Source organism: Entelurus aequoreus, linkage group LG15, assembly GCF_033978785.1.
Source record: "Entelurus aequoreus isolate RoL-2023_Sb linkage group LG15, RoL_Eaeq_v1.1, whole genome shotgun sequence".
NCBI classification, from domain to species: domain Eukaryota; kingdom Metazoa; phylum Chordata; class Actinopteri; order Syngnathiformes; family Syngnathidae; genus Entelurus; species Entelurus aequoreus.
Window position 1 is genome coordinate 16559516 of NC_084745.1, and position 11849 is coordinate 16571364.

At 41.7% G+C, this 11849-nt stretch overlaps 1 protein-coding gene across 2 annotated transcripts in view; it reads left to right on the forward strand.

Annotated features, from left to right (window-relative positions):
• Positions 1–8143, forward strand: part of LOC133629862 (cadherin-18) — a 278024-nt gene extending 269881 nt beyond the window's left edge. For both annotated transcript variants that reach the window (XM_062020906.1, XM_062020907.1), the window contains exon 12: positions 7364–8143. In XM_062020906.1, coding sequence (XP_061876890.1) covers positions 7364–7869 — 506 coding nt within the window. In that variant the 3' untranslated portion in view covers positions 7870–8143. The remainder of the gene's footprint in view (positions 1–7363) is intronic.
• The last annotated feature ends 3706 nt before the right edge of the window (positions 8144–11849 follow it).

Consider the following 11849-nt stretch of genomic DNA (forward strand, 5'->3'; position numbering starts at 1 on the left):
AGTTCATGTCTGGCATTTGTGCGAAAAACAACGCATGTTCTCACCTCACTGTCGCACCCAGACAGCATATTACGAGCCGGTGCCGTGTTGCTATGGCAACCTGCCTCAGCAGCACGATATGTGTATATATACACACATATATATATATATATACATATATATACACACATATATATATATATATATATATACACACATATATATATATATATATATATATATATATATATATATATATATATATATATATATATATATATATATATATATATATATATATATATATATATATATATATATATATATATATATATACAAACTTGTGAACGTGGTCTTCACTTTATAGGACAAAAGTTGTTTTTTGAGATTCACAGAGAGTGCTCAGTGAGACGCACACACACACACACACGATCTGCAGTCAAACCGTCGTGTGGCCGTGAGGCGTCTCAGACCAGACGTGCACGCCGCACGGGGAGACGTGATGCGAGAGAACGCCGCCTCGTGCCAGCGATTGTCTCAGGGCGTTGAACACGATGCATATTCACGCTGGCTTTCCTCGATGCAACGCGAGAGAGGCCGACAAAAAAAACAACTAGTGGAAGCGACGTCCTGTCATCAGTGGGTGGGGCGTGATGGGAGTCTCTAGAAATGGACCCAAGGCTACAGTTTCCTCTCACATTTTGCGCTGTGGGCCGAGACGCTGTGTTTACTGTCACCTTTTGCCACATGGTGTTCCCATTTTGAAGAAGAAAATAAAGGTTATCAGTAGAGATGGGTAGCATTCACATTTGAACCGATAAGATACCAATTCCTGGTACCTTGGAATCGATACCGGTACTTAACAGTACCCATATTTGGTACTTTTGTCGAGTTTTTATACCATTAGTCTCACTTGCAATGCAGTTGCACTTCCAAGACGTTAGATGGCAGCACTGTACAGGCTCTCTATGGTATGTTGTCAAACTAGGAAGTTGAGATGATTGGGTTCTGTTGCACCCTACAAAGTGTTCATACTGTAAGTATTGTGCTTATTACAAAACAGCTGTTTGATTGATTAGTTGTATTTTTCATGATCATATTTGGAGGTGTTGAAATCGCCATGTAAAATCGCTCATGCTAATAGTAGCCTGTCAATGGAAAATTCAATGTAAATTAGCAGCAAGCTAGCACGTTTCGGGAGACTAAAGCCTTACTTTGCGTTCCATCGTTTTCTACCAAGCTGACTTAATGTTGGTGTTGAAAATTGCAACATTACTTCGAGGGAGTTTGACTGGGTGAGTGTTTACGTGATTATTTCGCAACTGGACGTGATATCATGTGCAACAATGGTATTGAAAAATGGCACCGTTTGATTTTAAGTGAATCGATACCCGGCAGTACCGACGGAATTCGGTCAATGCATGTGCTGTAGTGTCCTTTCATTTATTGGTTGTGCTTTTTTTTTTTTTTTGAACCGGAGTGCTGTTCAGTTTTTTAAACATTCATGGCGTTTCTACTTGTATGAATTCTTCATTCATCGCTCCAAGCAACGTTTGTAAGTTTTACAATATAACTAAAACTGTTTATACCTAATAAGCCGTCCCATGTGTGATAGCTGTAGGAGTGTTTTCATGCATATTTGTACGTGTTACTGTAATGTAATGAAGCTAGCGTCGTTAGCATTAGCGAATATGCTAACACGTTTGCAAGTGTGTGTTAGTATTATTAATTTACAATGGCATTATTTTTGTATTGTCTCGGTTTCGTAAATTCGCCGAAACGTCACCGTGGAGTTAGCTGTTTAGCTGGCTTCCGTAGCTATCGGGTCCATGACGATGACTTTTGTTTTGTTTGATCAACCGTTTTACTGCCGTGTTACAGACAACGTTTCAATTTATATACTCTATAGTCTGGAAAATACATCCGCACTAATATTATTTTCTGACCATTATCCAACCCAGTGGTTCTCAACTTTTTTTACCTTGGGGCCCAACATTTCCACGACGTAGGGGCCCAGAGCCCACACAAATATTAACACTGAATTAGTAAACTTACTCTTGATTTTGATCAAATTCAGTAATCATATCCAACATACTTACAGTTTAACAGGATACACCTTGTCAAATAATATGAAAGTATTTGTTAATCACAATTTTATTATCAAGGCTTTTGGTCATTACAAAAAATAATACTAATTAAATATACTGCATAAGAAGGTATTTATCAATGCTAAAATAAACAGTTAATACAAAATAATATATGTTTAACTTGGACTTAGACTTCCTTTCATTAATAAATAATAATAATAATAATACATTTTATTTATATAGCGCTTTTCTAAAAACTCAAAGGCACTTTACATAGTATAAAATCATAAAATCAGTACACACAGGACAGTTAAAAAGCAGTGGAGGCAGGACAAATTACACATAACATGGGACAAACATGAGAGGACATTACAAGACACAACATATGAATCATATATTAAAAGCAGTTTTGAAGAGGTGAGTTTTGAGATGTGATTTGAATGATGGAAGGTCTGTACAGTCACGGATGTGTTTGGGGAGAGAGTTCCAGAGGGTGGGAGCAGCGATGGAGAAGGCCCTGTCACCCCAGGTCCGGTGCTTGGTTCTGATAGGTGGGGATAGGAGGTTGGCGTCGGAGGAGCGGAAGCTGCGGGAAGGGGTGTGGCGGTGGAGCATGTTGGTCATTCAAATTTGAACTTTACAGTACAAATAAGAACAAAGTGTCGTTGCATTAGCTCGTTGCAGTGCAGGATAAAAGAGCAATAAGGTGCAGATATAAATAAATAGATTACTGTACAGATAAATATATTGCACTTTTTGTATATGCATCCACGTTTATGGATGTATGTTATATTGTCTTTATATTCCAGCGAGTTAATCTGTTTTTGGGGGTAATTGAGGGGATTATTTTAATGCGTTCAAGAGTCTTATGGCCTGAGGGAAGAAGCTGTTACAGAACCTGAAGATAAGGAGGCTGCGGAACCTCTTTCCAGAGTCCGGCAGTGAAAACAGTCCTTGGTGGGGGTGGGAGGAGTCTCTGCAGATTTTCTGAGCCCTGGTCAGGCAGCGGCTTTTTGTGATTTCCTGGATAGGAGGAAGAGGAGTCCTTATGATGTTTTCCGCCGTCCACACCACTCTCTGCAGAGAGTGGTGTGGACGGCACCAGTCTGAGGCACTGCAGGCTCCAGTCCAGACAGAGATGCTGTTGGTCAGTAGGCTCTCTATAGTGCCTCTGTAGAATGTGGTGAGAATGGGCGGAGGGATCCGTGCTCTTTTCATACGACGCAAAAAGTGCATGCGCTGCTGAGCTAGAGACCAGGTCATATTGCCAGTTATCTGCACCCCCAGGAACTAGGTGCTGCTTACCATCTCCACTGCTGTGCTGTTGAAGAGTGGAGTGTGGCTCTTCATCTAAACCAGACCTGGGCATTCTGCGGCCCTTTGTACGTCCCTGTCCGGCCCGCGTGAGGCCAATTATAAATTACAAAATACATTTTAAAAAGTATCTATTTCGAGTGTGCACTACAACGTTGCTGCTTTTGTTTTGAAAAGGGTTATTTGTATTACTTCCGTGTGGACGTATGCTCGTGCGCGCAGCGGCAATCAAAAATTACAAAATACATTTAAAAAAACATCTTTGTCGTGCGTGCAATACAACTGTGCTGCTTTTATTTTGAAAAGTGTTATATGTGCGTATGTCCTGTGAGGGAAGGCGCACAGCGACAAGTGATGCCCGGTTATCCCCGAGACGCTAAAAAGAGAAAAGTTGAGGATGGCGTGTTTTCAACAAGACATGGACTGCAGAGTAAAGGTAAAGCCGTTATGTTTGTCTGATATCGTCATTACTGCCACAAGTGGCGAGAAAGTGTATTACAAAAAAAATTTTGGCGGCGCTGGCGGCCCAACAACGGGCCTGACGGTTAGGAAATGCTAATCTAACCTTCTGTATTCTTGCAGAAAAAGATAAGTGTCAACCTCAAATTTGCATCCCGGAGCGATGGCGCTGCCATTAAGCAAGAGAAGAATAAGAAGGAAATTATTTTTGACATCACCACTTGCTTATCGGCTGCAACGGTGTCATCATCTTCAAGCACCGCTTATCGACGCGCGCATGAGATATAAGCATAACAATGTCTCCCCCAGCGCATCCTATATGAATGTCATAATGAAATATATTTCTCATCCCTTCTTATCTGTCATTTACCCAAATGTGCGGTGCCAGAAATGCGAAAGGGGGGTGGGGGAGGATAAAAAATCTTTAAAAAGCCATTTCATGACTTTTAATTTCATAGCGGCTGGATTGTTTGTGTCAATGCAATGTGTAGCCTCCGCTGGGTGTGCTACTGGAGCATAATGGACTCCCTTTTGATGATAGACTGCAGTAAAAATGAACACACGACACAGAGGTCATCAGTAACCCTCACTTTATGGCACATAACATGTCGACTTCATTACCATCTGCATCCGCGTTTATGTGACTCCATTACTGACCGGCCATAAAAACTGTGATGATTGCATGCGTGTGTTCCCTTCCCCTTTGTCGTCATCGCTTCCCATGTGGCTTATATTAGCGGCGCAGATGACGACGACACAGGCGTCAAGTCAACAGCTTGCGTCGGAAGCGCCATCGCTGTCGACTGAAGCGTGTTATTGATTAACAGTCCCCTCAACACTCGGACGGATTTAATCTCCCGGTATAAAAAAAAAATCAGATAAGTACGCACGTGGAATCAGCTGGTGGTTTACGACTGACAATGTTTGTGTTTGTCGAATTAACAACGCGCAGAGGGGCTGGCATTAGCACCAACCACTGCTGGACTGTGATGGCATTTTGTCCAGTTGACTTAAAGGGGAACTGCCCTTTTTTTGTGGAATTTTGACTATACAATCCCGAGGTAGGAAAAGAGCACTTTTTTTTAATGCATTCTAACTCGTAAAAAAATGCTAGCAAAAGTCAGCAGACATTAGAGGTTGTGGGGGTCGCTCTATTCTGCATATAAAGGCCTAAAAAAAAAACTCCATCAACGTTGTATATACACGCTGTAAGTACAAAACCCAAAACCAGTGAAGTTGACACGTTGTGTAATTCGTAAATAAAAACAGAATACAATGATTTGCAAATCCTTTTCAACTTACATTCAATTGAATAGATTTCAAAGACAAGACATTTAATGTTCTGACTGAGAAACTTGTATTTTTTTTGGCAAATAATCATTAACTTAGAATTTAATGGCAGCAACACATTGCAAAAAAGTTGGCACAGGGGCATTTTTACGACTGTGTTACATGGCCTTTCCTTTTAACAACACTCTGTAAATGTTTGGGAACTGAGGAGACCCATTTTTGCAGCTTCTCAGGTGGAATTATTTCCCATTCTTGCTTGATGTACAGCTTAAAACCTTCCTTTTTTTTCAAAAAGCACTTGGGTCGAACTTTTGAGATCGGCCTCAGTCCACAAAGACATTTCAACATCTCACCCAAGTTAATTGGACATACATGCACGCACACGCCCCTCCCCAAATCAACGCCTTCACCACTGCTTAATTTCTCCGTGGTTGTGGGGGCTGAGTAGCGCTTTATAGCGGCAGCTGGCCTCCAGGGTCCCAACTCCCACCTCCTCTGTTGCGAATTGTTGTGATTACATGTACCATGTTTATGTGTGCCATGCTATGTGAGGTTTTTTCCTCTGACTCAGTCTGGACCACTCCTGAGGGTCCAGCCTCATACTGATATTTTTTTTTACTCTTCCCCCTTTCCCAATGTCACCTTTTTCCCACCTTTTTAAGGAGCGCTGTAAGTGGCTGATCCGTTGGCGGTCCCGTCTTCTCCCCCTGTAACGTATGTCTGTTCTTAGCGGGATTGTGCCGAAAATGTAATTTCAGTTCTCATGTGTCTTGTACATGTTAAGAATGGACAATAATAAAGCTGCTGTCTGCTGTCTGTCTCAAGTTGTTCAACAGTCCGGGGGTCTCTGTTGTGGTATTTTAGGCTTCATAATGCGCCACACATTTTTAAAGGGAGACAGGTCTGGACTACAGGCAGGCCAGTCTAGTACCTGCACTCTTTTACAATGAAGTCACACAAAAGGATTTGGCATTGTCTTGCTGAAATAAGCAGGTGTGTCCATGATAACGTTGCATGGATGGCAACATATATTGCTCCAAAACCTGTATGTACCTTTCAGCATTAATGGTGCCTTCACAGATGTGTAAGTTACCCATGCCTTGGGCACTAATACACCCCCATACCATCACAGATGCTGCCTTTTGAACTTTGCGCATATAACAGTCCGAATGGTTCTTTTCCTCTTTTTTCCAAACCGAAGGACACGACGTCCACCGTTTCCAAAAACAATTTGAAATGTGGACTCGTCAGACCACAGAACACTTTTACACTTTGCATCAGTCCATCTTAGATGAGCTTTTTTTTTTTTTGAGTGTTGTTCTGGGTGTTTCGCTTTGCATAGGAGAGTTTTAACTTGCACTTACAGATGTAGCGACAAACTGTAGTTACTGACAGTGGTTTTCTGAAGTGTTCCTTAGCCCATGTGGTGATATCCTTTACACACTGATGTCGCTTTTTGATGCAGTACCTCCTGAGGGATCGAATGTCACTGGCATTCAATGGTACGTGCAGTGATTTCTCCAGATTCTCTGAACCTTTTGATGATATTACGGACGGTAGATGGTGAAATCCTTAATTTCCTTGCAATAGCTCATTGAGAAATGTTGTTCTTAAGCTGTTGGACAATTTGCTCATGCATTTGTTCACAAAGTGGTGACCCTCGCCCCATCCTGTTTGTGAATGACTGAGCATTTCATGGAAGCTGCTTTTATACCCAATCATGGCACCCACCTGTTCCCCTGTGGGATGTTCCAAATAAGTGTTTGATGAGCATTCCTCAACTTTCTCCGTCTTTTTTGCCATTTGTGCCAGCTTTTTTGAAACATGTTGCAGGCATCAAATTCCAAATGAGTTAATATTTGCAAAATATAAAAACGTTTTCCAGTTTGAACGTTAAGTATCTTGTCTTTGCAGTCTATTGAATTGAATATAGGTTGAAAAGGATTTGCAAGTCATTGTATCTTGTTTTTATTTACGATTTACACTGGTTTTGGGGTTTGTAAACACAGAACACTGTGAAAAAAAAAATTAAATTAAAAACTGCAAAAAAAGGATCATATCCAAAATTCTACTGGTGGGTTTGGTGGAATAAACGTGTGTAACATGATCATAAATGGTGGAAAGAGATGACATTTGTAGCCTTTTTTTCACTTGAAAATGAGAATGGCTCAATAAAAGAGCCCTGGGGTGCTCCAGATGTTTTGTTCCAATATCTCTATTTCTCTGTCCCGCAGTCATCGTGGTTCTGTTCATGACTCTGAGACGGAGCAAGAAAGAGCCGCTCATCATCTCCGAGGAGGACATCCGCGAGAACGTGGTCACCTACGACGACGAGGGCGGCGGCGAGGAAGACACGGAGGCCTTCGACATCATCGCCCTGCGCAACCCGGCCGCCGCCGAGGAGCTCAAGTTCCGCCGGGACGTTCGCCCGGAGGCGAGGCGGCTCTGCGGCGGCCCCAGGGGCCACCGGAGCCCCTCGTTGGAGCTGGACGAGGTGGACGTGCACGAGTTCATCAAGCAGAGACTGGTGGAGGCCAACATGGATACAAGCGGCCCGCCCTACGACTCGCTGCAGACCTACGCCTACGAGGGCCAAGGCTCGCCCACGGGCTCCGTCAGCCCGTTGGACTCCCTGGGCACGCAGTCGGAGCAGGATTATCACACTCTGGACAACTGGGGGCCTCAGTTCCAGAGACTGGCAGAACTCTACACAGAGGCAGATTCAAACATGAAGACTTAGTACCTCATTCCCTTTCCGAACCGGAACGGATTGAAAAACCTTTTGGGATCTTTCGCGGACAGTTTGGAGAAACATCTACTGTCCAGTTATTTTTACCTTCTAAATTGAAGGTTTCTTTTTTTATGTTCCTTTTTCGGGGGGGATCCTGGCTCCTTCTTGTGGAACTACTGGATCGGATTTTGGGAAGAAAGAACACTATGGGGGAAAATGAAAGGGATATTTTCCTTGTGTATATTTTTTATGGCTCAATAAAGTTGTGATATCCAGGTGGGTAGATATTACATGAGAAAAGTGCACGCTTGTCTTCTTCCTCGGTCGTTAAACAGATGCCCTCCGCATCCGACTCCGATGGATCCCGTCAGGTCAGCAGATGTGGATTTTACTCTGTGTGGCCTTTTTAACACGCTTAACCCACTGGTCCACGCGGGGCATCGGCTGGACGCGTACTGACGCATCGTCCACGGCTTTGAGGTTAATTAAAGCTCTCTTTTACGGCGGCGGTTAGCTTTATGGCGGCGGGGAATATTACGACGGACGGACGAAACAATGCTCCACGGAGCAGTTAGAGGAGGCGCGGGGAAAATATCGTGGCAGGGGAGTCGTTTCTGAAGCGTGCTTGCAAGGTCCTCGCTCAAAAAGGTGTGTTAGAAAGATTTTTATTAAAGGCTCGGAAAATTTTTTTAATAAATGTCTACCATCACACTATCAGTTTTCCTTACAATGGCTGATCCACGGGTTTGTTTGTGAGATGTTTCTGGGAGAATCCAGGAGCTTATCATGGATGTTCCCACACTCGTCAATAAGTGGACGGATTGTGATTTAAGGTCTACGACTGGTGTGGATGAAAACAGATTTACCCATCTTGGCTTTGCTTATGATCCTTGTTCCACTGGAAAACCTGTCCTGAGACCAAAACCTGGAATTTAGTGATTATTTCAGTGAAGCTTTGTATTTGCGTGTAAGTCGTCAGTAGGCTATAGCCAAGTACCGTATTTTTCGGACTATAAGTCGCACATATAAAATCAAAATTCGACAGTGCGCCTTAAAATAGCTAAATTTTTGTTTCATCTGACCACAGAACTTTCCTCCAGAAGGTCTTATCTTTGTCCATGTGATGTCAGATGAAACAAAATTGAGCTGTTTGGCCACAATACCCATCAATATGTTTGGAGGAGAAAAGGTGAGGCCTTTAATCCCAGGAACACCAGGCCTACCGTCAAGCATGGTGGTGGTAGTATTATGCTCTGGGCCTGTTTTGCTGCTAATGGAACTGGTGCTTTATAGAGAGTAAATGGGACAATGAAAAAAGAGGATTACCTCTAAATTCTTTAGGACAACCTAAAATAATCACCCCGGAGGTTGTGTCTTGGGCACAGTTGGGTGTTCCAACAGGACAATGACCCCAAACACACGTCAAAAGTGGTAAAAGAATGGCTAAATCAGGCTAGAATTAAGGTTTTAGAATGGCCTTCCCAAAGTCCTGACTTAAACGTGTGGACAATGCTGAAGAAACAATTCCATGTCGGAAAACCAACACATTTATCTGAACTGCACCAATTTTGTCAAGAGGAGTGGTCAAAAATTCAACCAGAAGCTTGTGGATGGCTACCAAAAGCACCTTTTTGCAGTGAAACTTGCCAAAGGACATGTAACCAAATATTAACATTGCTGTATGTATACTTTTGATCCAGCAGATTTGCTCACATTTTCAGTAGACCAGATGTTTACATCCAAGATACAAGACCTGCAATGCAACCAATGACCTTGGACTGGACACATTTTGTACCAGTCAATTCTTGAGTTGGGTGTCATGGTGAACAAACAAACTACAGACTGGTGCCACACTTTTTTAAGAATGATCAAACTTTTTGGGTCTCCGCTAGGTAGGGATGATGTTTGATAAGAAATTATCAAGTTCGAGCCCATTATCGAATCCTCTTATCGAACCGATTCCTTATAGATTCCAGATAGGTTGTTGTACATGGAAAAAAACAAAATATTTGGTTTAACAAAAGCTCACTTTTATTTTATAAGAAAAAAATAAAATAAAATAAATATTGACTGTTACCCCCCTAAAAAAAACTTAAAAAAAATATTGACTGTTGTTACCCAAAGTATATTAAGTGGGATTTTTCAGAAAAACAAATATACAAAAACAACCTGTCTCTGTGATCACTATAGATGTATAAATAATAATACAGTGTTAAATAAAATCAGTCCCTTGGGCACAAAACTGAAAATAATACAACTCTCCAAAAAGTGCACTTCTGCTGCTATTGGAACATACTAACTACACACACTATGACACTAAGAACACCACAGTCTTTAATCAACAATTCTTCTTCCCTTACATGAGAGCGAAGCCTGGCAATAATTGCATATTGCCTGTTCTGCCCTCACTATACATGTTGAGGTTATACAGCTTGGCAGACAGCCAACAAACAATCCATGTTGACCTTGGTGTTCGCTAGGCAAGGGTGTGTTTGGTCATTTGGGGGACCAAGGCCAACTTTGTCATCAGGGTCCTTTACATACCAAAAAACTACTTAAGACCTATTATGCAAAACCAACTTTTCTTAACTTTTGGTACTATAAATGAAACCTTGGAGATGTTCATTCAATAATTGTGCCTTCTTTTATATTTCAGAGTACCAAACCTTTTGGAATTTGTCTATTTGGGGATTTCTTCCAAGTGAGACGTCAGCGTATTATCCATATATGGTACAAATGTACCCTAAGTTCCTTGCGCGAGTCTGCCTCTGTAGTCAATTGTTGTGGTCAATAAGTTCCTTCTTTTTCTTCTTCCTCTTCCGAAAATGGCAGAACATTTATAAATTTTTTCCACCAATTTTTCTCAAAAATGTCATAACCGTTAGCCAAAATAAATTAATGAACGGTTTTGCTTCAACAGCACAATTACTGGGCTTGGGGTTTTGGAGGACATCCCAAAACCTCATCGGAAATCCAGACAAATAGCAGAAAATGTATATTTTTCCAAAACGTTTTTCCGCTTAATTGTCATAAGGGGGGGACCCTTACCCAAAAATTTGAAAAACGGTCTTTCTTCAACGGCACAATACTTGTCCTGTAGTTGTGGAAGATTGCTTCACTACACACCGTAGCTCACCGGCATCACCGCTAATCAGAATCAGAATCAGAAATACTAATGACGCCGTTCCTGAATGTAAACAAACGCCATTGGTGGATCTACACCTAACATCCACTGTAATGATACCAAGTACAGGAGCATATCTAGTCGAGGGTGAAAATTGCCTTATCTCTGTTGCATGTACGAACCAGTCAGGAGTATCGACAAAACTCGAAAATGGCAGAAAATGTATATTTTTCCAAAACCATTTTTTGTTGATAAAATGTCATAAGGGGGAGCCTTACCCCAAAATCTTTAAATGTGTCTTGCTTCAACAGAGCAATACTGGTCCTGTAGTTGTAGGAGACGTCTCAAAACCCCATCAGGAGTCCCCACAACATCCGAAAATGGTAGAAAATGTATAATTTTCTAAAAATGTATAATTTTTCTAAAAATGTCGAAAGGGGGGACATTTTAACGAAAAAAAGTTTTGAAAAAATATTCATTTTCTGCCATTTTCGGGTTTTGTCGGGACTCCTGATGAGCTTTTGAGACGTCTCCTACAACTACAGGACCAGTATTGCTCTGTTGAAGCAAGACACATTTAAAGATTTTGGGGTAAGGCTCCCCCTTATGACATTTTATCAACAAAAAATGGTTTTGGAAAAATATACATTTTCTGCCATTTTCGAGTTTTGTCGATACTCCTGACTGGTTCGTACATGCAACAGAGATAAGGCAATTTTCACCCTCGACTAGATATGCTCCTGTACTTGGTATCATTACAGTGGATGTTAGGTGTAGATCCACCAATGGCGTTTGTTTACATTCAGGAACGGCGTCATTAGTATTTCTGATTCTGATTCTGATTAGCGGTGATGCCGGTGAGCTA